The 23,195-nt window shown below is 45.9% G+C and overlaps 1 protein-coding gene across 1 annotated transcript; it reads right to left on the bottom strand.

The window, feature by feature from the left end:
- Positions 1-15,120: 15,120 nt before the first annotated feature.
- Toll-7 (Toll-like receptor 7) lies at positions 15,121-22,810 on the bottom strand. The gene has a single exon (XM_076321177.1). The coding sequence runs from the start codon at positions 21,978-21,980 to the stop codon at positions 17,874-17,876; it is 4,107 nt and encodes a 1,368-aa protein (XP_076177292.1). The 5' UTR covers positions 21,981-22,810; the 3' UTR covers positions 15,121-17,873.
- Positions 22,811-23,195: the final 385 nt, after the last annotated feature.

Genomic DNA, 23,195 nt, shown 5'->3' on the forward strand with positions numbered 1-23,195 from the left:
GAGTCACTCCGTTTGATCGAGTCATATCTCTCTTACGATTGACAATAGAAGAAAAGTGGTAGGGGAGAAATTGAATCGTTTAACAACGCCCAACTTCCTATGACATTGCTTTCTCCATAAGAGCAACAATGCACCTGCAAAGTGCAACTGCACCGTTTCCTTTAAATAGAATCGTACGTTTCCTTTCACACGAATCAATTCCCCGTGTTGCTTCGAGTATGAAAACTATAGGGTGAGATATACGAAAAATGAGTACTCAACGAGATATTTGAACGGTGCACGTTCTACGATACTTGCAAACACGCCACATTGTGTACATACAATTACAGTCGCATCGATTAGCGATGGCTATCAACGACTTGTCTTCATTTTGTTGGAACTTGCTCGATAGTTTAATATTCTGTACCTGTTCAAAGGTGAATTATTCCGTTTAGAAAATTCCAGAATTCAAACCGATTTGTAAATCTTACGAAGCAGGATTTTGGATATTTATTTACAATTTTAGCGGTCAATGTTACAATATTGAAAATGGTCTAAGAAGTAAACGTACACGTACATATGTATGTGTCAGTATTGACCTTGAAGAGGTCAAGGAATTCAACGTCTTTCTTCTTGCTTCTCAATGTGGTTGGTATAATAGTTTGTTTTTGTTTGTATTTCGTCCGAAACTTGACCTTTGTCTTATATATTCCTTAAATTCGATCAATGCATGTTCAATTATGACTTGGGTTCCGCATATTACGCAATAAATAGATTTGATTTGCCCTTGAGGTGGTTAAAGGTTACTCTCGCGTGGCCATAAATCTTTACTAATAACGTTTGCTCTTTTCTACTAAAATTATCTTATATCCGGAGATGTAAATTATCTACGATTTCATTTATATTTCTTATTTTCACGAATTACATTCAAAAACAGTTTATTTCATTCTTCGTCGATAACTTTTACATCATCTATTTATAATGCATCTAATGTATATCCTGTAACGTTAATTACACTATACTTCAATTTCTATTCGGTAGATTAACTGTACCTTTTTTTCGTAATTTCGTCAGCCATTTTGTTTCTTACCGTTTCTTCGTAGGATCGATCATGTGCTAACAGATGCTAAATTTTGTGTCATTCAATGTGGTGTACAATTCCCGAGTTATTTTAATAATCTCGCTTGTTAGTGTGGTAGATTAACTGTACTTTTTTTTCGTAATTTCGTCAGCCATTTTGTTTCTTACCGTTTCTTCGTAGGATCGATCCTGTGCTAACCGATGCTAAATTTTGTGCCATTCAATGTGGTGCACAATTGCCGAGTTATTTTAATAATCTCGTTTCTTGTGTGGATGTTTTCAATGATCGAAAAGACACTTAAACGATACTCTTTTATTTTTATTTTTTGCTATAAACTTTGGTGCTTTTGAATCGATGTAAACCTCCGCTGTGAAGATATCAGAGAACATCAGGGAGCCGAAACATTTATTTTCTGTGCAAATGCTACGCGTTTCGTTATTGGGGCATCCGTAAATACATCGGTAATTGATACATGGGTGTAAGGTACATTGGTTGTTTAAAAATTGTTTAAATACCGGTCGGACGTTTAATACGCTTATTATAAAGTTTACCGAGTTCTCGTGCGCCTTTATAAATACAGAATTATATACACGCGATTGAAAAATTTCAAATAGCTCGTAAAGTACTCGTACTCCACGAACGTCTTATCCTTCTCTATTCAGGGGCTGAATAACGCGAAGTAATCGATTCGCGCAAAAGGCAACGGTGTTTGAGAAAACTTCGCAGATGCATCGTTACGCTCGTGAAAAGAGTAACGTCACAGGAAATTACGCTTTATTAAGCGGTTCAATTTCCATGGCTATCACTTTCTTCGATCGTGGACGAAGAGAGACGTACAACCCGATTAAGTTTGCACGACCCGGCCCCTATACCCGTGATTACATTCAACATTTATTTTTCAACGTATCACGGGTCGTATCCGTGATTTCGCACGACCGGAAACAGGAATTTCGCGAAGTATCATCGCGCGTCTCGTCCCGCTTTTCCCTCGTATTTTCTCCTAATTGAATTACCGATTTGCCCTAAATTCGGGACAACCTACATCCACGGGCACGTTCTCACGGACGCGCGCATGCAAAGTTACGTACATGAATACATTGGCGCCGAGTTTGTATAAACGTTCGGGATACATAGGCGCGCGACGGTATGACGGGTATGCATCTTGCACGACGATCGAATGCATAAGTCAAGATCGCGCGCAATGGTACCGATTCTCCGTTGAAAACCTTCGAAAATTTCTCCGTGAAATACGTCAAAAACCATCGTTCACCGATGATTCCGTTCGACGAACGGGGAACGTGCGGTTTTAGAAATATTTTAAGAGGGAACATTTTCCTCGTGTTTATAGCCGGTACTTGGTTCGTTTAATATTGGCGAGCGAATAATTGGCAGGAGAAAGAATTGTGCGCGGTTTTTTTCCCCTTTCTTTCTTTCTTTCTCTTTTTTTTTTTTTTTTTTTCTTTTATTTTCGCGAACGCCGCGCCGCATCGATGTATGTATTCTTCGCGATTGAAAATGTTCACCGGCATCGTTATTGTTCGGTCGCGATCCACGCGATTCGTTGCATTCGATACATACGGCTGGCACGGCTACGGCGGATGGTTGGTGAGAAACAAAACAAATATACGCGGAGCGATGGAGGGCCGATTCTCTGGTGATTTCCATCTGTGACTTCGACGGAACTCCCAGTGACAATTAGCGGGAAAAGTGATCGAAGATAAATTCAATTTTTCGCAAAGGTCTCGCGGCGAACGAAACGCCCGGCGACCGGGTGTATCGCGTCCTGTTCCGCTCCCCCTTTTTTCTTTTCCGGTTTTCCGAGCGCGTAGCGTCGCGTCGCTACGAAACGACGAATCAAGGGGACCTTCCGCTCCGACAGTTCGACAAAATGTACCGCCCCTTGGCACCGGGCAAACGGGCAACTTGCCCCGGGCTCTGAAACTTAAGGGGCCCTCGCGCTTATTGTTGGTTACTTGGACCTTTTACGAAAAATAAACGAACGCAATTGTACCGGCTGGGTAGTATAAACTTTTCCTTTGCGTATTTTTGGAACTGTATTGTTCTCGTGGTAAATTCAAGTTGGAAATTTTATCGATGGAATCAAGAGGTGTCGTAAAACACAATTGAGCGAAATATTGGGTTGTTCGGAAAGACATTTCGTTTTCCAAAACGAAGGATATGTAATTTAATAAAGTGTTTATACACTTTGAAAAAATTGTGTTTCATTTTCACCAAAAAAACGAAATTACTTTCCGAACAACCCAATATATAGGTTTTTAAAGTATATTGTACATTATAGTAACCAACATCTGAAACGTTTGTATAAAAGATATAATTGTGGAGCCAAGTATACATTTTTTGTTTATTTTTTTTTGGAACTGTATTCTCGTAGTAAATTCAAGTTGGAAATTTTATCGATAGAATTGAGAGGTGTAAAGTACAGTTAACTGAAAAATATAGGCTTTTAAAGTACATTGTACATTATAATAACCAACATCTAAAACGTTTATATAAAGAATATAATTGTAGAGCCAAGACGTATTTTTTATTTACGTATTTTTGGAATTATATTATTCTCGTGGTAAATTCAAATTGGAAATTGTCTCGCTAAAATGAAAAGGCATCGTAAAATACAGTTAATTGAAACACAGAGGGTTTTAAAGTACCTTGTAGACCGAAATGTCTGTAATTATACCAAAACATATTTCACTTTCTTCGCATTCCCTCGAATCTCCGCGCGTTAATGGCTCATTTACGAATCATCGGATCGAAATTCGAACTACTGAGAAATTTAGGGGAATCGAAATGCTATCGCGGGTTCTGTACAGTACAAACCCCACAGTACGGAACTAGAGATCCCTATTACGCGTGTTTTTAACGTACGCGTACTGTTTCGCGTATATTCAAATACACGTGTAGTATTTCACGCGTGTTTAAGTAGACGCGTATCGACCTACCCAATATTTCGCTTTGCGTAATTTTTAGAACACAATTACAAATTCGTGAAAGGAAACACGATCGAAGAAAGAGTTCATCGATGCAGAAAAAAAATTTCAATTCGCTCGATGGATCTCTGATTCGATACCAAAAATCTTTTACGTTTACGTTTACATTTTACGTCGATGAACGACATCTTTCGAGTTATTCCCAACAGTTGGGAAACATCATTCGGGAGCAACGAACGTTGCTGAAGCACTTGAATAAAATTAAAAATTTTCCGGATCCACCTTTTTCCGTTGAATTTTCGATGATTCGGCGTTTTAATTTATTTCCGTGTCCACAGCCTCGTAATTCGCGAAATCTTATTTTCGTACCGTAAATTAATATCCATGTTCCGAAACTTCTACGAATTAAAATACGGATGCGTTGATACACGTGTAATTAAATACACGTGAAATAAAAAATGGTATATCGAAATGCACGGATATATTGCAATCTGCACGGATTAGAGTACGAGTAGTTTTCATACGCGTTTAAAACCACGATTTCTGTACAGGGCCTTAAAAATTCATCGACATTTGAGTTTTTTTTTCCGCGACAACTAACGGAGCCATCGATTTCAAACTTTAAACACGCGTTTATATCGGCTATCGGAATATTTTCGGTTACGAGTAATCGATTTTATCGAATCGATGACACGTATAAATACGTGTGCCCGTGGTTTGAAACGATGACTCATTATTTAGTTTATTCCGAATGTGATTAATAGTGCACGTGTTTACCGTCCTGGTAAAAATAAATGCAAAAGCTCGATAACTGAGAAAGTATTACTAGGTTGTTCGGTAAGTTTTATCGTTTTTTCCATTGTAAAAAAAAAAAAAAAAAAAATACTACGACGCTTCAACTTTGAACGAGTGTAAATACACGAACGAGTCGACAGATCTATGCGAAACTTTGCACACGTTCATCAAACAGTGGTACCATTTTTAGAAAAATGACACAACGAACTATAGCTCCGTTTCTTACCGAACGACAAAATTGATCGTGCAATATGTTACAATAGCTAGTTGAAGAAGAAATTCCATTTCTTCGTTAGATTTTGTTACTTCCTCGTGCGACACGAAATCGATTAGGTAGCATCGCTATGGTGAAAAAACATTTTAAAGACGAAATTCCCTCGTATCGCGAAGGGATATTTTTTAGAGCTCTTTTCGTTAGAGCAAACACACACCTATGTATAAACTTTGCAAAATTTGACACGCGTTGAGCGTGTCTCGTTAGTCGAGACCATAAGCAGCGGACTTTTATCTAAAAAGAACGTTTCACTTCTTGCTACGAAATTTCCTCGCTTATCTTTCGGAAAGTTTTCTCTCAAAAGTGTTCTTACACTCGCCCTGTACCCGAAATTGTGCATGTTTTTTGCACTTCGGATCGATGAAATACATAAAATTGGAATTTCTTCGATAAATTGATATTTCTCCACGAAATGCTACACGTTCTCTTAAAATCTATGTAGGAACGAGTACGAAAAGCTTGAAGAAGCTGTACACAATTTAAATAACGTACGATCGTAGAAAATTTAGATGTTTAGTCGGAACGAAACGTTTTCGACCCAGTACGCTCTCTTTGGAGAGTACAAACAACATTAACTTGCTCTAGAAGAAATGTTATCGTTGGCGCAAAAGACATCAATTAATACTATTGTTTAGAAAACTTCTTACTTTCATGAAAAGGAAATACGGTCGCTTGGTCAAATTTATTACTTGCGCGAAAAAACGCTCTGTCGTTTAGTAAAAGTTATTACCTGTGCAGAAACAGGCACTGTTGTTTAAAAAACTTATTATTGGCAAAAAACCAAAACATTGTTGTTTAGAAATCTTATTACTCGCGCAAAAAAAGACACTGTAATTTAGAAAACGTATTGAAAAAAACCTACTTGAAAAAAAAACATGCTTGTTTAAAAGACTTGTTATTGGCAAAAAACCAAAATATTGTTGTTTAGAAAACTTATTACTCGCGCAAAAAAAGACACTGTAATTTAGAAAACGTATTGAAAAAAACCTACTTGAAAAAAAAACATGCTTGTTTAAAAGACTTATTATTGGCAAAAAACCAAAACATTGTTGTTTAGAAAACTTATTACTCGCGCAAAAAAAGACACTGTAATTTAGAAAACGTATTGAAAAAAACCTACTTGAAAAAAAAGATCCTTGTTTAAAAGACTTATTATTGGTAAAAAACTAAAACCTTGTTGTTTAGAAAACTTATTACTCGCGCAAAAAAAGACACTGTAATTTAGAAAACGTATTGAAAAAAACCTACTTGAAAAAAAAACATCCTTGTTTAAAAGACTTATTATTGGCAAAAAACCAAAACATTGTTGTTTAGAAAACTTATTACTCGCGCAAAAAGAGACACTGTAATTTAGAAAACGTATTGAAAAAAACCTACTTGAAAAAAAAACATCCTTGCTTAAAAGACTTATTATTGGCAAGAAAAGAAAACATTCTTCTTCTCTTCGACAAGATTCTTTGCAACACGAATTGCGAATCTGGGTACACTCCGAAGAGACGTTCGTACACAAACTCGAAAACGTTCAATTTCGAGTACACGGTTCTCGAATCGTCGAAAACCAACACCCCCGTCCGACAGTGTTCGAGTAAAAAAGAAATACTCGTACAAGAAACCCCTTTTCGTATCGTCTCGGAGTGGAAATTCCGTCGAACGCAAAAACCGAAAGGGAAGAAAAAGGAGAACAAAAAAAAAAAAAAGAAAAAAAAAACACAAAAAAGAAGAAACAAAAAGAAACCAGAAGGAAGAAGATATCGTTGAAAATGGGCACCGATAATTCTTTCTCCGCGTTCCGCAACGCCGGTCGGTAATTACATGAAAACCATTTCAAACGTAACACCGTTAATACGATAAAGTGAAATTGAACAATTACAATCAAACGAGCAAACACACCGAACGAACGGCGGAGCCAACAGCTAACCAAGAGGGACAAAGAGAGACGAAACAGTGAGTAAGAGAGAGACAGAGAAAGGGAGATTCACTCTCCCTCTCCGTTTCTCTCCCGAGGTCGAAACGGAGAGCTTTTCACGCTCGCGAAGCTCGTGCAACAGATAATAGCGTCGCAAATAAATCTGAGAACGGTGGGGGCTCGGCCGTTGTTGTCCGATCTTTTCAGTTACGATTGTACGCGGATCGCTGCACCCGTGTCCCCGCAACGAGTTCCTGGATATATATGGGTGGTCGATAGACGGCGAACAGTCGGGTAGAGCTACCTGGACGCGACGTTTGCGGCCAGGTATGCGAGCGTACCCCACGGGCGGAAAGAAAACGAGGGAAGAAAGAGAAAAAAAAAAGTGGTCGTCGTCGTTGCGCGGCAGTTGGTATCTGCTCGTGGCGTCGGGCAGTCTACCCCCTGGCATTGTTGCGGCTTGTCATCGAGGGGGTGCGAGCACGCCAGGACACAGGGTGGGGCCCCGTACCGAGGGGCGAACCGGGTTGAAAGTAGGTGGGCCGGGTGCTGGTCGAGGGTCTCGCGTAGGTACCTCAAAAAGGTAGAGGAAGGCGGGTGAACCGCGAGAAGGGGACTCGGTTGGAGTAAATATGCGACAAGTTGGCATCCGTGTATAAATCTAGCAGCGCTCACGGTGACAGGTCACGCAGCGGAGACTCACGGTCCCGTTCAACCCGACCGCCTTCATCGAAGTCGCAACGCGCACCACGGTTCGCGGCGCCACGCTCGAACGAGATTCCCGAACACTGAACGTTCGACGCGATCGAGGGATCACCGAACGAGCGAGTGGCCCGATACCGGTGTTCCATTACGCGGAAGATCGTTTCCCGCGGAACGTAAACGGTGGGACGCGCACAGGACACTCGTGAACGCGATCGTACGATGTAGCTCTGGGTTCGATACTCGGAAAAATATCGATTCTGGAATCGATGATACTGAATCGAGTCGATCGGATCCGATTCTCATGATAATATCGATTCTGTATCGAATCGATTGGATTCGATTCTCATGGAAATATCGATTTTCGAATCGATTCTGAATCGAATCGATTGGATTCGATTCTTAGGGGAATATCGATCCTGAATCGAATCGATTGAAATTGATTGGTCGAAAAATCGATTGGAATTGATTCGGCGAAAAATTGATTGGAATTGACTCGCCGAAAAATCGATTCGAAGAATCGAACTTGTAGTTTTCGACATGGACGCGTACGAACTTTGAAATCGTTAAATTTGAATATTTATTATTTATATAAACGAGGAAAAGGAAAGAATCGAATAGAATTTTAGCGATATGTTAATGTCCTAGAAAACAGGAATTTGAAGAGTATTGACGCAGTGTAGCAATAAAAAGCTGATAACCGTAATAATATTAAAATACCATAATAATATTAAATGCAGATAGTTTACTTTGATATCAGTTTCCAAATATTCCACGGAATGTGCGCTTTGGACAGAAATCGATCCCGTTTGGAAACGATACAAAAAAACACAAATTCAAAGTGTCTTTAATGAATCGAACCACTGCGTTATGTGTCCTGCGTGATAGGTAACAGTTGAATAGCAAAATCAAAATCGAGAAAAATAATGTTTCATAATTCGGAACGTTCGCAAAGAGCTCGTTCTACGAATTACAGATCGATTCGTGCTCAAAAGATTCGATTCGTGCTCAAAAGATTCGATTCGTGTCAGAATCGAATATCGAGGAATCGTTTCAAAGAGATCGATTCTGAATCCTAGATCTCTAATCAACCGTTCAAGTATCGACCTTCTTAAGTTTCGCGTGGAAAAATCGCGGTACAGGACGCTATGGACAACAGTGTGTTGAATTTTTCTCTTTTTAAGCGCAACTTGTTTCGCGTTAACCCTGTTGAGGGTTTTTACATTCTTCGTATTAGGTGTTTGCTGTTTCTCTTTTTATCGGTGATCGTTTATTATTATGCGATCGTTCCCGTTTTACGTATCTTTCGCCAGCGTTCAAGATCGTAAAACGGAGCGCTCCGAGTCGAAATAGCGCGGTCGACTTTACCGACGCGTCTCTGCCTCTTTTTCGTTTTTTTTTGTTTTATGTAAATAACGCGATGCTATCGCGCAATTGAGCTCTCTTCGCGGTCAATTAACATTGTAACTTCTCGGTAAAAAGTTCAATAATTCTTCACAAAATTCGTAATATTCGCGTAAAAAAAAAAGAAACTTACAACAACATCCGGTTTCCGAAGTATTCGGGTACTTGTCGTTTCAACTGATACACTGGTCCCAGACCTAACCCTTGAGAGCACGCGGTGGTTAATTCGTTAAGATATTATATGAACGCTTTGTATCGGGTTGTTTGGATAGTCATTTCGTTTTCCAAAATGGAGAATATGTAATTTAGTAAAATGTTACACTCTAAAAAGTGTATTTGTTTGAAATACACTCTAAAAAGATCGTGTCTTATTTTTACCAAAAGAAACGAAATGACTTTCCGAAAAACCTGACGTAAACTACTATAGATGTAGTAAATAAGTTTTATAAACTACTATACAGGTTGTTTGATAAGTTTTGTCGTTTTCTCCAGTGTAAGAAAATACCGTAACACTTCGACTTTGAACAACCGTAAATACACGAACGAGTCGACGGATCTACGCGAAACTTCACACATGTTCATTAAACAGTAGTACCACCTTTAGAAAAAATCAAACGACGAACCTGATAGCTCCGTTTCTTATCGAACGACAAAACTTATCGAGCAACCTATTATGTGTATTATAGAATGAGAAGAGAGTAGAAACATGCATGAGAGAAGTAGACTATTGTGTTATGGTACAACCTAATTTTTCTGTTCACGAATTATATTTTTCATCTTATTTATCAAAGTGGTTCATTATTATCCCCCTCACAACCCAGTTATTGACACATGGATTGACACAATTTCATCAGGTATAATATCTGGGAACTCGTGTTTGCATCTACTTATAGAGTACTAGGTTGTTCAATAAATTTTGTCTTTTTTTCCATTGTAAAAAAAATACTATGTTCACTTCAATTTTGAACTATGCGAAACTTCACACATGTTCATCAAACAGTAGTACCACCTTTAGAAAAAAATCAAACGACGAACCCGATAGCTCCATTTCTTATCGAACGACAAAACTTATCGAGCAACCTATTATGTGTATTACAGAATGAGAAGAGAGTGTCCGCAGTAGAAACCTAATTTTTCGTATAACCTAATTTTTCTGTTCACGAATTATATTTTTCATCCTTCTCAAACAAATACATTTTTTGTTAAGGATGATCGTAATAATATATTAGAAAATAAAACTTAAGAAACACCAATATATACTATTGCTATCTAGATTGTGCACTTGAATTGCGACAAATTGTAAGTCTCGTCGATCGCAATTATTAGTTCGTTCGATAAGTTTCGTCGTTTCTTCCACTGTAAAAAAAATACTAGGACACTTCGACTTTGAACAACCGTGAATACACGAACGAGTCGAGAGATCTACATAAAACTTCACACACGTTCGTGAAACAGTAGTACCACCTTTGGAAAAAAAATCAAACGACGAACCCGATAGCTCCGTTTCTTATCGAGCAACCTATTACAGCCCTGTTCCGTATTTTTCGACAATATTTCTCCAACGACGTAACCCAGACCTAACCCAGACCGAACGACCCCTGGGACCCGGTTAAGAATCAAAGAAACGGTTACCCGAACGACGGTGTACCTTACCTTGGAGAGAGAGTTGTAGGGGGTTTAACGGTTGCGAAAGGGACGCCTAAATGTCAGGACGGGGGATCGCGTGCAGACACGTGGTATTCGGATTGTTGTTTCTCTGTCGTCGTCGCTGTCGTTGTCGTTGTCGTTGCTGCTACTGCTGCTGTGGCGTGCGGCACAGGGTCAACCCAGGAGAAAATGGTAAAGGACGAAAGTATGGAGAAAAACTAAAGAAGGAGAGAAAGAAAATGGTAAAGAGTGCAACGACAGCGACAGTTGACGACGACGACGACGGTGGTGGCAGTTTTCGCGAAATTACTGGCTTCAGCGGCGTACGGTTAACGGGTGCCAGGACAGAGAGGGTGAGGGACCGGCGTGGCGGTGGTTGGCGTTGCTCGACGAGGGACCGACAGATGGACCGGGGTGGGGGTGTGCGGTATAAGAGAGGGGAGTGGGGGAGGGCTAGCGAGGTGTAGGTACGCGCGGTGCAGGGAAGCACAGGTAACGGCACAGGTGGCGCGACGGGGCGAGTCGCGCTAACTTCGCCTCCGCGCAAACATGGCAGTCGTCACGCAAGTCGCGAAATCCCCGCCAACGATATCGCGGCTATTCGAACTCGCCGACGAATACCAGGAAAACGAGTATTCGGAAGCCATTACACGCAACGGCTATCGTTTTTGCCCGGCCGATAAAAGCTGAAAGGAGGGATGGCTGGGAGGAACTAACGTTTTCTAACGCATCGGGGGTGTGTACGTGCACCTCGACAGGCTCGACCCGGAGATACGTAGGGGTTTTTTGTCGGGTATCCGGGCGACGTTGACCGATCGCGAACGCGATTTCACCGGCACGACACGGGAAACGAGGGAAAAAGACCGCGAGCGAAAGAAAGATAGAGATAGAAAGCGAAAGAGAGAGAGAGAGAATCGCGTGGAAAAAGATCGGGCGGAAAAAGGAGCGGATCGTCGATGTTCGATGCTCGCGACGAGAGAGGCGTGGATATCGCGTATCGAAACCGTACCGCGTAATCGATTCATCGATCGTACCGGTGGTGGATCACCGTCGCGTTGTCGTCGACGTACGAAACGATTCAGGAAGAGCGTAACCACGCCGGTATGCAAATGACCATCGGTTGCGGCTCGGATGCGGGCCAATGTCCTGGGTTGCGCCATTGGGATCGAGCCCCGATCCTCAAGGCCGGCTCGCGGCAAGGCTTCGGTCCTCCTCGACTGTGTTTCGCAAGAACGACCCATATAACGAACTTGACGCGACGCGTGGCGTGGCGTGGCGCCCACCCTCCTTTGATCCCGGGTGAAAGGCGCTCTCGCGGATCTCGAGGACGCTCGACCGTTTTATCGTCGGGGTTCCCTTTCTACCGAATCGCGGGTGAGAGCGTACCTCGCGGAATCGACCCGCCTTTTCCTCTCTCGCGGTACACGGACGGAAATTGGCGCGGCCAACGTGCGATACCGCGGAGATCTCGCTCGCTCGCTGGTAAACGTACTCTCTTAGACCCCGCGGGGCTAGATTCGATCGCGCGGCCTCGTGTAACCACGGTGTAAGTAATTACAGCCGTACTTACATTCCGCGGGCCCAACCGAGACGAGAACTGGTTCCGTACGGAGTTGCCCGCTCGATTAACCGCCGCGCGGAAACCATATTTTACGAAATATCTCGTTCCTGGCGCGATGGATACACACGAGAGTGTCGCAACGACAACACGGCTCTCACCGTGTAACAGTGTACGGTGATTTTGATCGGTGGAACTATGCGCTCGAAACTTCACCGAGAGGAAACTTTGCCGAGTTTTATTTCCCTCGGAGAGACGCAATAGTGTCTATCGGTCGAACGAGCCGCTTCCCCCTCGTCTTATGAACGGTGCCGTTTAAAAAAGTTTCCCGCACGGAAAGTTTTTGCCGCGGAATCGGTATCGAAGCGGGAAGCAATTTCTCGCCGGTTCCCGCGCACCGGATCGCTCTACCGAGATCCTTCGGCTAGCCTCGGTCCCGTGTCTCGTGTTATCGCGAGGTCTCGCGCGCACTCCGCGCTACGAAAGAAACAGATTTTCCAAATAGAAACATCGGTCTCCGTGGTACGCGCAGCCTGCGGTGGCGGTGTAGGCGCATTAATAATGTAAGTGTGCAGATGGTGTGCAGTGAGTGCGCGGTGGCGCTGACTAGGATCAATGTTCCGTTCGCGATCTATATAGTATATAGTACAGTGTATGTAACGACACGGCCGGCTATGTGAGAAGTAACACCGTTACACGGGTTATTTCCACGGAATATATTTGCAAATATTCCGATCAAACGCGGAACCCTCGGTGTTGTACGTGTTCGAAAACAAGCATAGGCGCACACCAGCCGCGATCAATTCAGTTTGCGTCCCGTTCAATTTCTTTTAACCGTCGCGCTAACAAATACAGACCCACCGACCAAGGTGAAGGTACCAACGATCCCCTTTAGATTCGACGGTGTCTACTTACGGAGCAGAACGTTTATTTAACATTCGAACGATCGACGGGACCGATCGTCGCCGAGAAACAAACGGAAACCTTCCTGCGAAAGCTTCGCGCAGTCACTCGAGGAAGAAACTATTCGTACGTTATATCACAGGGGGAATTTCTCTAAACGATTTTAACGAATCGTATCGAACGATCGGTAATTCTTTCGTCGACGGAAACTGTTCTCCGGAGGATCGAATCGAAACTCGAGAATTCGACGTTTCTTCGTTCTTCGATACGATTTCCAAACGACAGAGCGACCAGAATCGAATACTCTTTCGAAGGGGAAATTTTTGTACGTCTCGCAGCGATCGTTACAAAGCTCTGTGAATAATGAATAGTCGTTTCGCAAGCTCTACAACGGTACAAAATCGAGCTTTGCGATGTTACTTTCTTTTCCATTTTTCAAGTACGATATCGTAATTGTGCGAAATAGAGTAAATATGAAAGTCGTTTCGCAAGCTCTATAACGGTACAAAATTTGCAATATCACTTTTTTTTTCCATTTTTCAAATACGATATCGTAACGATGCAATATAGAGCAAAAATGAAAGTCGTTTCGCAAGCTCTATAACGGTACAAAATCGAGCTTTACAATGCCACTTTCTTTTCCATTCTTCAAATACGATATCGTAATTGTGCGAAATAGAGCGAAAATGAAAGTTGTTTCGCAAGCTCTATAACGGTACAAAATTTGCAATATCACTTTTTTTTCCATTTTTCAAATACGATATCGTAACGATGCAATATAGAGCAAAAATGAAAGTCGTTTCGCAAGCTCTATAACGGTACAAAATCGAGCTTTACAATGCCACTTTCTTTTCCATTCTTCAGATACGATATCGTAATTGTGCGAAATAGAGGAAAACTTTTCCTAGGGAAAAAAATTCCAAGAAAAGTTACTTGAAGAAATAAGTAAACGTTGAATCGTTGTCCTCGAGACTCGATTTTACCTACTCGAAGAAACCTACCGTGTAGGTATTATCACCCTCTCAGTGCACGCAAACTTTCGTCAAAATGAAACTTACGGGCGAGAAGAATTTCCTTAGAATATAACGCACGAATAGTTTCTCCAGTCACCGTACATTTAAGAACGATACGTACATAGAGTGACCGTGGATTTTACGGCCAAACTAAGGCGGTATGTTCCGCGAATAGAAATAAGAACGTTGTATAAATAGACGCCTCTAGATGCTTTTACAAGTTGGAAGAAAAACGTGAAATTCGAGACAAGAGCGTCGAAGTTATTTCACCGGTCCGTTTCTAGATTGCTGTATTTACCAGGGAAGATCGTTTAAAGTGATTCGCGTAACATCGATCGATATTCCGTTTCCAAATACCGATCGTTCTACTCGAGACGCAACGTCGTCGAACAATCGGCGATTATTATCGCGTTACGGCGAACGGAATATTAATTTTCCGCGTTACCAGTTTGTATTAACGAGATAAACGCCAGGTAGCCGTTCTTGGTCCGTACCGTGCGAACGATAACAGCGAGTCGGTTATCGATTCGTTCGAAATTCATACTCTTGTTACGACTCTTCCGTAAAATATTCCGAAGCTAGGTTCGCGCGATTTATCCTGCTTCTATTCGAGGAACGTACCGGTAGAGTTTGGTCGGGAAATCCCCGGATACCCCGTGTACAATGTACTTTCGTTCGAAAGTGTTCGATCGCTCGTGTAGCTGTTGCAACAGCAACACTTTTCAGCCAAACCGGCGGAAAAGTAGTTTGGAATCGTTTTTTCTTTTTTTTCTTCTTTTTCGCGAAAGTGGATGTTCGCGAGGTGTTTGCGAAACGTGGAGATAAATCGTGGACAAGGAAACGTGGCGATAAACGAGAGCCGGGCAACGGGGAGTTGGTGTCGGGATTCATTGACTCGCAGCTGTGTAATAATAACGTATTTTATAAATTTATTCACATGATTTAAATAAATCAAGTATACAGTTAAGTTTACGACGCATGCGCGACACGCGTGTCGTGCTCGCGGTATCGCAGGCGCATGCATATTCGTTTCTCACTCTTAATTACCAGTTTCTTCGTTTCTCTCATCGCGATGAATAATATCTTACACGAGGCGACCTTTGATATACATATTTACATATCGTACAATACAACTCGTCGGACATATAAAATTACAAAAAGTGATCTACCTAGTCGAGAATTCAAAATCGAAGCTAAAAACTCTCTACGCGGCGAGAACGTCTCGATCGGCGCGCGCACGTTCGTTCGTTCGTTCGTTCGTTCGTTCGTACGTTCGTTCGTACGCGGTGAATTTTGTACAATGTACATATACATACGTACAGGCACACGCTGACGCGCGTACAGCTTGCGGCCCCCTATTTACATACTGCGATTCGCGTAATAAATATGTACAACGCGTGGAAAATGAAACGGCACCGGGACGAATTTCCCGGCGATCCCGCGCAAAGGAAACACGGCGATGTTTATACTTAATCGCTCGCTCGAAAGTCGTCGAGCAAAGTGGGAGAGTGGGAGCGTAGAAGAGTCCCGGTCGAACTGGGTTCTCGCGAGACGCCATTCAGAAAATTCGCGTCGCACGGCGTTTTGCGCGCGCGCAATCTGTTCCCAAAGAGAGAGAAAGCGAACCGAGACTCCCGATACAACCAGACGGGTGGAAGTGGGACCGAGGGACGACCGAAAGAGAAGGTTTCGAACGAGGGAGGCCGAGACGAAGGCAAAAGGCGACCGGGGTGACGCCAGGAGGGAAGAAAAAAGGAAACGCCAGGAGTGGAAAAGTGGACAATCGCGCTTGTTAGCGGCGAAACAAAGCAAGAGCGAGCGCGTTTTCGCGAGAAGAAAAAGGAGATCGGCGAACAAACATTTCCAATGTAGTAACGCTAATCGCGCGTCTCTGGACCCCCTCTTTCGCGGGAAAGGGCCCTGAAACTTTCTCCGGTAGTCTTCGATGGCTCGACGACGAAAAAGCGATCGAGATGAAGGAAACACCGGAATCTTTTTACGAGAAAGAGCAGATCGGCGAGCAAACGTTTTCATAGTTTGCCAATCGCGCGTCTCTGACCCCTCCGTCGCGAAATAGGGCCCCGAAACGAAATAGGGCCGAAAAAACAGCCGAGACGAGGGGGAGAAAGGAAACAGGAAACACGAGGAGTGGAAAAGTGGACAATCGCGAGGAAACAAAGCGAAGATGTTTTCGCGAGTTTCCATAGTCCGCTAATCGCGCATCTCTGGCCCCTCTTTTGCAAAAGAGGGCCCTGTAACTTTATCTCGTAGCCTTCGATGGCTCGACGACGTAAAAAACAGTCGAGATTAAGGTGGAGATAGGAAAAAGGAAACACCGGGAGTGGAAAAGTGGACAATCGCGAGGAAACAAAGCGAAGATGTTTTCGTCAGTTTCCATAGTCCGCTAATCGCGCATCACTGACCTCTTTTTCGCAAGAGAGGGCCCTGAAACTTTATCTCGTAGCCTTCGATGGCTCGACGACGAAAAAACCACCGGGACGAAGACGAAGGAAGAAAACAAGGAAACATCGGGAGTGGAAAAGTGGACAATCGTGGCGAAACAAAGCGAGAACGTTTTCGCGAGTTTCTATAGTCGGTGTCGCTTTGGCGAGAAAGGGCCCTGAAACTTTATTTCGCAGCCTTCGATGGCTCGACGACGAAAAAACCACCGGGACGAAGACGAAGGAAGAAAAAAGGAAACATCGGGAGTGGAAAAGTGGAGAATCGGGGGGAAACAAAGAGAGTGTGTTTTCACGAGAAAAAGAAGATCGGCGGATAAACATTTCCAAAGTAGTCCGGTGATCGCGCGTCTCTGGCCCCTCTGTCGCGAAAGAGGGTCCCGAAACGTTACCGTCTAGCCTTTGGTGGCTCGATGACGAAAAAACAGTTGAGACGAGGGTGGAGAAAGGAAAAAGGAAAACAACAGGAGTGGAAAAGTGGACAATCGCGGGGAAACAAAGAGGGAGTGTTTTCACGAGAAAAAGGAGATCGGGGAACAAATATTTTCAAAGTGGTTCGCTAATTGCGCGTCTCTGGCCCCTCTTTCGCGAAAGAGGGCCCTGAAACTGTATTTCGTAGCTTTCGATAGCTCGACGACGTAAAAAGCGGTCGAAACGAGGATACTGAAAGGAAAAAGGAAACACCAGAGTTGAAAAGTGGACAATCGCCATGAAATAAAGCGAGAATATTTTCGCGAGTTTCCATAATCCGCTAATCGCGTATCTCTGGCCCCTCTTTCGCAATAGAGGGCCCTGAAACTTTATTTCGTAGCTTTCGATGACTCGACGACGAAAAAGCGATGGAAACGAGGATACAGAAAGGAAGAAGGAAACACCGGGAGTGGAAAATTGGAAAATCGCGTGGAAAACGAAAGAAGAGTATTTTCACGAGGGAAAGGAGATCGGCGAACAAACATTTCGAAAGTAGTCGGTTAATCGCGCGTCCGTGGCCCCTCAGTCGCGAGAAAGGGCCCCGAAAGTTTGCCCCGTAGCCTTCGATGGCTCGACGACGAAATTGAAATCGAAAATACATATATATTCCGTTGCGTCGAATCAGTGGAAGGTTACCGGTTGTACGCGAGGAAAGTTCTCGACGAGTTGGACGCGTCGAGGCTAGCAAGAAGCGTCCTCCTCTTATCGTGGTAGACGGTGGAAGGTTCGCGGGGAGCTAGACGAGATAGGCTTGTCCGGAGGAGGGTGGCGGTGGTGGCGGGGGTGGTTGTTGCTGTCTCCAGGCGGTTCTCTCGAGGGTGGAGTAATCCGAGTCGATGGAGGAGTAAATGTGCTCGGACAGCGGTCTTCTGTGATCCTCGCTGCTGGCGCTGCTCACCGTGGTGTTCGCGGGGATGAGATTGCCACCCGGTAGAGCGACCGCGTCCCGGTAGGCGTGATTGACGGTCAGCCTGGGCTGCGGGGACGAGGGTGGCGGTGGCTGCTGCGGCATGGAAACCGTGCCGCAGGAGTAAGCGGGTGGCGCGTGTTGCATCATCAACGCGGTGGTCGGCGACGATTCCTTGAAGAAGGAACGTTGTCGTTCCTGCGCCCTGAGGGTCGAGACGCTGGTCTTCTCCGCGCCGACGACACCGTCCAACGTGTACGTGTTGATGTTCCGTTTGTAGACCAACGGCGAGGACTTGCTCTCCATGGATGGGTCGCCGGTGTTCAACGGTGGTATCGCGTACCTCAAACGTTCCCAGAACCTCTTCTCGCCCCAGGTGAGTATCGCCGCCGCGGTTCTCAGGTACGGTCGTAGCTCCGGGTCGCGTTCCACCTCGGGACAAGCCGGTCCCGCTTGAACGATTATCAACTGAGCGGCCCGTCCGCGCAACGCCTCGTGAATCGCCGCGCGAAATTCGAAACGCGACCACTCGGTCTGGAGAAAGTTACGGGTGAGAACGATCAGTACGCGTCGCGAGGCGTCGATCGCCTCGAGAACTACCGGTGCCGGTGCCGAGGCGCGTATCACGCACGCTAGATCACGATGATGAAGATAGAGCCGTATACCGGCCGTACCGTGTTCCAGCTCCACCGCCAGCGAATGGAGCACAAAGTCCTCGTCGTTCGGACTGTAACATACGTAACAATCGTATGGACGCTCGCGATCCGCGTCGCAGCAAGCGGCCATCGGCGCCGTGGACGGTATCGCGGCCGTACCGGACGATTTGCTCGGTTTCGCGCGCAACAATCGCAAACCGTACTTGGAGTAGGCCCAAGCGCCCACAGGCTCGCGGAACACGAACGCCAGAACGACGATCACCAACAGTACCAACACCGCGGACAACGTCGCGGCTACCAACGGCAGGTAATCGGATACCATGATGCTCTCGATCACACCACCTTGGGAGAAGTAATCCGAGCATACCGTCTCGTTCACGTTCAATCGTCGCCGGTAGGCCGGTCGGGCGTCACCACCGTAGTAGCACCAAACCTCGCTCGCGTCCACCACTTTGTGCGCGTTGTCCGATACCCACGAGGACAACTCCTGGAGGAATTTGCAACGACACGACCACGGATTACCACCGAGCGACAACTCGACCAATCGAGCGTTCAACGTCACCTGCCACACCGGGAAGGTGACCAAACGGTTACCGCTCAAACGTAGTATCTCCAGGGAACGTAACGGTAGGAACGTTAGATTACCGATGAAACCGATCAGATTGTTCTGCAGATAGAGCTCGCGGAGATGGGAGAGCCTTTCGAACTCGAAACCCTTCAGCTCGCGTATACGATTGTCCTCGAGATGAAGTATCTGAAGATTGTTCAGACCGTTGAAGGTACGGTTCTGTATCGACTCGATACCGCTGGCGTTCACGTACAACACCCGCATGTTCTTCCGTCCGATGAACACGTGATTCTGCAACTCCCGTAACACGTTACCGTCCAGATACACCTCGGTGGTGTCCATCGGTATACGACGCGGTATCTCCTCGACCGCCAGACCGGAACAATCCACCGCGTTCGTGTTCCACGTTCGATCGTTGTAACACTTGCAACCGGCCGGGCAGGTCATCTCGCAGTCGCAGGCGTCGAAATCGCAGCAATGGCACAGTGCGAAACAGTGAGTCTCGTAACGGCATAGGAACTGCTCGGATCGTGCGGTCGAGGCTGGTACGATCGCGACACCACGTGGACCGGATGTACGGCACATGACGTTGTCCAGGTCCATGATCCGTGGATACTCCCTGGTGGACGTTTGGTTGTTGATACCGGGCAACCAGTCCATCGAGCAGTTGCAATTGAACGGATTGCCACCGATGTAGAACTCCGGCAACGGTTTATCGTCCGGGACTTTGGTGAGTAGCAACGAGGTCAGTTCCATCGTTTCGATCATGTTCGCGTACATATCGACGCGCGTGAGATTCACCTTGTCGGCGAACGTGTTCGGTCTGACCACGTTTATGTAATTGTTGTTTATGAAGAGCAACTCGACGCTATCGGGCACCGACAACGACGAGAGTTCCGTGATACGATTGTGACTCGCGTCCAAGGTTCTCACCTTGGTGTCGCGTATCTCGTAGTAGTTACCGAGGCTCTCGATGAAGTTCCCGTGTATGTCCAACCATTTCAGATTGCCCGGTACGAAGGCGTAATCGAACCACTCGATGTGATTCTCGGATAGGTTCAAGAGTAGTAGACTGGCGATACTGGTGAACACACCGTTGATGTCCGAGAGGAAGTTCCCGTCCAAACGTATCGCCTCGAGTCGTTCGTTCCTCTCGAATGCGTGCCTCTCGACGTGCTGCACTTTGTTCCTCGCGAGATTCAATATCTGTAGATTCGGCAGGTCCCAGAGCATACCGCGCGACAGATTCCCGATATCGTTTCCGATCAGTCGCAAACCGGTGAGTTGATGTAGATTGCGAAACGAGCCGTTGTGGAAATCGTTGATCCGGTTCTCGCCGAGGTCGAGGGTCTTCAAGAAGGCGAGGTCGCGCAACGCGTCGGGCACGGACGTGAGCTCGTTACCGCTGAGATCCAGTTCCTTGAGATCGGAACAGTTGCGAAACGCCAACGGGTCGATGCTCGCGATAACGTTACCGGACAACGTGAGCCGATTCAGTACGAAGAGACCGTTGAACAGTTGCGCTCCCACGGTGCGTAGCTTGTTGTCGGACAACTCGAGGGTGTGGAGATTGTAGAGCGGTAGGAAGGCGTTGCTCTCGATCCTATCTATCGTGTTGTTCCGTAGATCGAGGATCTGTAGAAAGAATAGGTCCTTGAAGGTGCGCGCGTCGATGTGCGTCAACGCGTTGTAGGAGAGATCGAGGACTATCAGACGTATCAAACCGAGAAAGGTCGTTTCGTCCACGCGGTCGCTACCTAGTCGATTACCGCCGAGATTCAGCACCAACAGCTGCTCCAAACGGGTGAATATCCCCTTGGGCAGATCCCTGAGCCCGTTGTACGCCAGGTGTATTTCGCGAAGGTCCCGCGTGCTGGCGAACAAACCCTCGGGCAACGAGTCCAAGGAATTGTAACTCGCGTTGAAGATGCGAAGCACGGTGAGACCGGTGAGCGACTCGCTCGCGATCTCGACGAGCGCGTTACGTTGCAGGTGCAACTCTTGTAGCTGACGCAGCCCGACCACCGGGCTGTTATCGGGCAATCGTTCGATCTCGTTGCGCGAGAGATCCAGAACACGTACGTCCGCGCGACACGATTCACCGGTAGCGCTCCCGTCGCTCGCCACGTCCCGTCGATACAGCCCGATGTCGTTCGCGTCTCGCAAACGGTTCCCCGTAAGATTCAACGTCTGTAGATTGTCCAGCCCGCAGAGCAGCCCGACCGGTAGCGCGCGTAGGTTGCTCTCGACGATCTCCAAGGTGTGCAGTTCGCGCAGACCGAGCAACGAGTCCGGGGCGAGCTCGATAACTCGCCCGACGCCCCATACGGCGTTGAACGTTTGCACGGTGAGTCTCTTTAGCTCCAGGAGCGGCTGGAATGCCCCCTCCGGTATACGAAGCACCTTGCAACCGTGCACGTGGAGCTCGTGCAAACTGGTCAAACGTTGCCAGCTTTGCGCGTTCAGGCTGCTCTCGAAATGATGGACGTCGCTGCACCGTATACGCAACTTGAGCGCACCGTCGAGCGATGGCACGAGACTCGCGATCGCGACAGGATCCAGAACACGGAGTGTACAGTCCGCGGAACGCGTATCGTTGCCACCCTCGGACAACCACTTGCAGGAGGCTCCGGCTGACTCCGACGGTATCGTCGACGCGAGGCACAGTAAAGCCGCGTTTATCAGCGTCGTAAATATATACTTCGCTGTCATCTTGCGACGCGAACGGTACGCGGCGGCTCCGGCGGCTGTTACGCGAGGCTTCGCCGAGACCGGAGATTCTATCACTTTCGAAATACGGGGAAACTATTTCTCACCCCTCGGTCACCCCTTTCTCGCGTACACACTCGCGCAACGATGACACACGCACGCACATACACACGCGAGCGAGTGCGAGCGCGAGCGCGCGCGCGCTCATGCACCTCCTATCACGTAAGTACGGACCGGCCCATTTCTCTTGCCCTTTATTCCTAGTTGGCTGGTGGCGAGCCACCCTGCCCTACGTTCCTCCACTATTTCTCACTCGCGATACTTTCGCGACCGACTTTCCCTCACCGCCACTCGTCTTTCGATACCTTTCGTCGTTTCGTACGGTGCTACGTACGCCCCTGTACACGCTCGCGTTACGACGTAGCCACACTGTCGCGGCGAGTAGTACGAGCACGCTTTAACGAAGCGACAGAACGAAAACAGTCTGCGTAAACCCGTATACGCGAAGCGACCGTGCACCACCGTACACACTCGCCTCGCATCAAGCACTAGCACTGATCCAGCAGACCGCTGAGCGCGCATCATCGGCATTCCCGACCGTTCCTTTTCGATTTCTCTTTCCAACCCCAGAGAGCGCCACTTTATTAGAACACTCTGCAAAGAAGCCGGCACGAATAAGGGCAGAACATTAAGTATAACGTAAGTCCGTATGCCCTTTGGTATGTGCACCGATTTCACCGTGCTCTTTGCCCATTGGTGCACTTTTTCCTTTACCTCGAGTGCAACGATCGTGCACATTGTTCGAAACAACGATCGGCCCGTTGTTAAATACCCCGATCGATGTCAATTTTAAACCTTCAAATATTCTCCAGACTTTTCGACTCGAATTATCGTTCTTTCTATTTATTACGGACGAATTCCATCGAATTTTCTGGCGGTTGTAATTGCGAATCGACGACCGTTATCGGTTCCAAACGATCAAACTTATCGAATCCTCGATTACTCGTTTCGAAATAATCGCTCGAACGGAAAACTCTAAACGACTCGAAACTGTTGACCCTTTTGAAACGTATTTGAATCTTGTATGGAAATACGATGTTGCGGACGCCATTCTTTCAAGTTGTCGCACTTGCTACAAAGTAATCGACTGTTTCGCGATTTTTAAATTCTCGAGAAATTTTTTCGAACAACGTATTGGACGTTAAATATATTCTTTTG

This window comes from Ptiloglossa arizonensis, chromosome 9, assembly GCF_051014685.1.
Source record: "Ptiloglossa arizonensis isolate GNS036 chromosome 9, iyPtiAriz1_principal, whole genome shotgun sequence".
Classification (NCBI taxonomy): domain Eukaryota; kingdom Metazoa; phylum Arthropoda; class Insecta; order Hymenoptera; family Colletidae; genus Ptiloglossa; species Ptiloglossa arizonensis.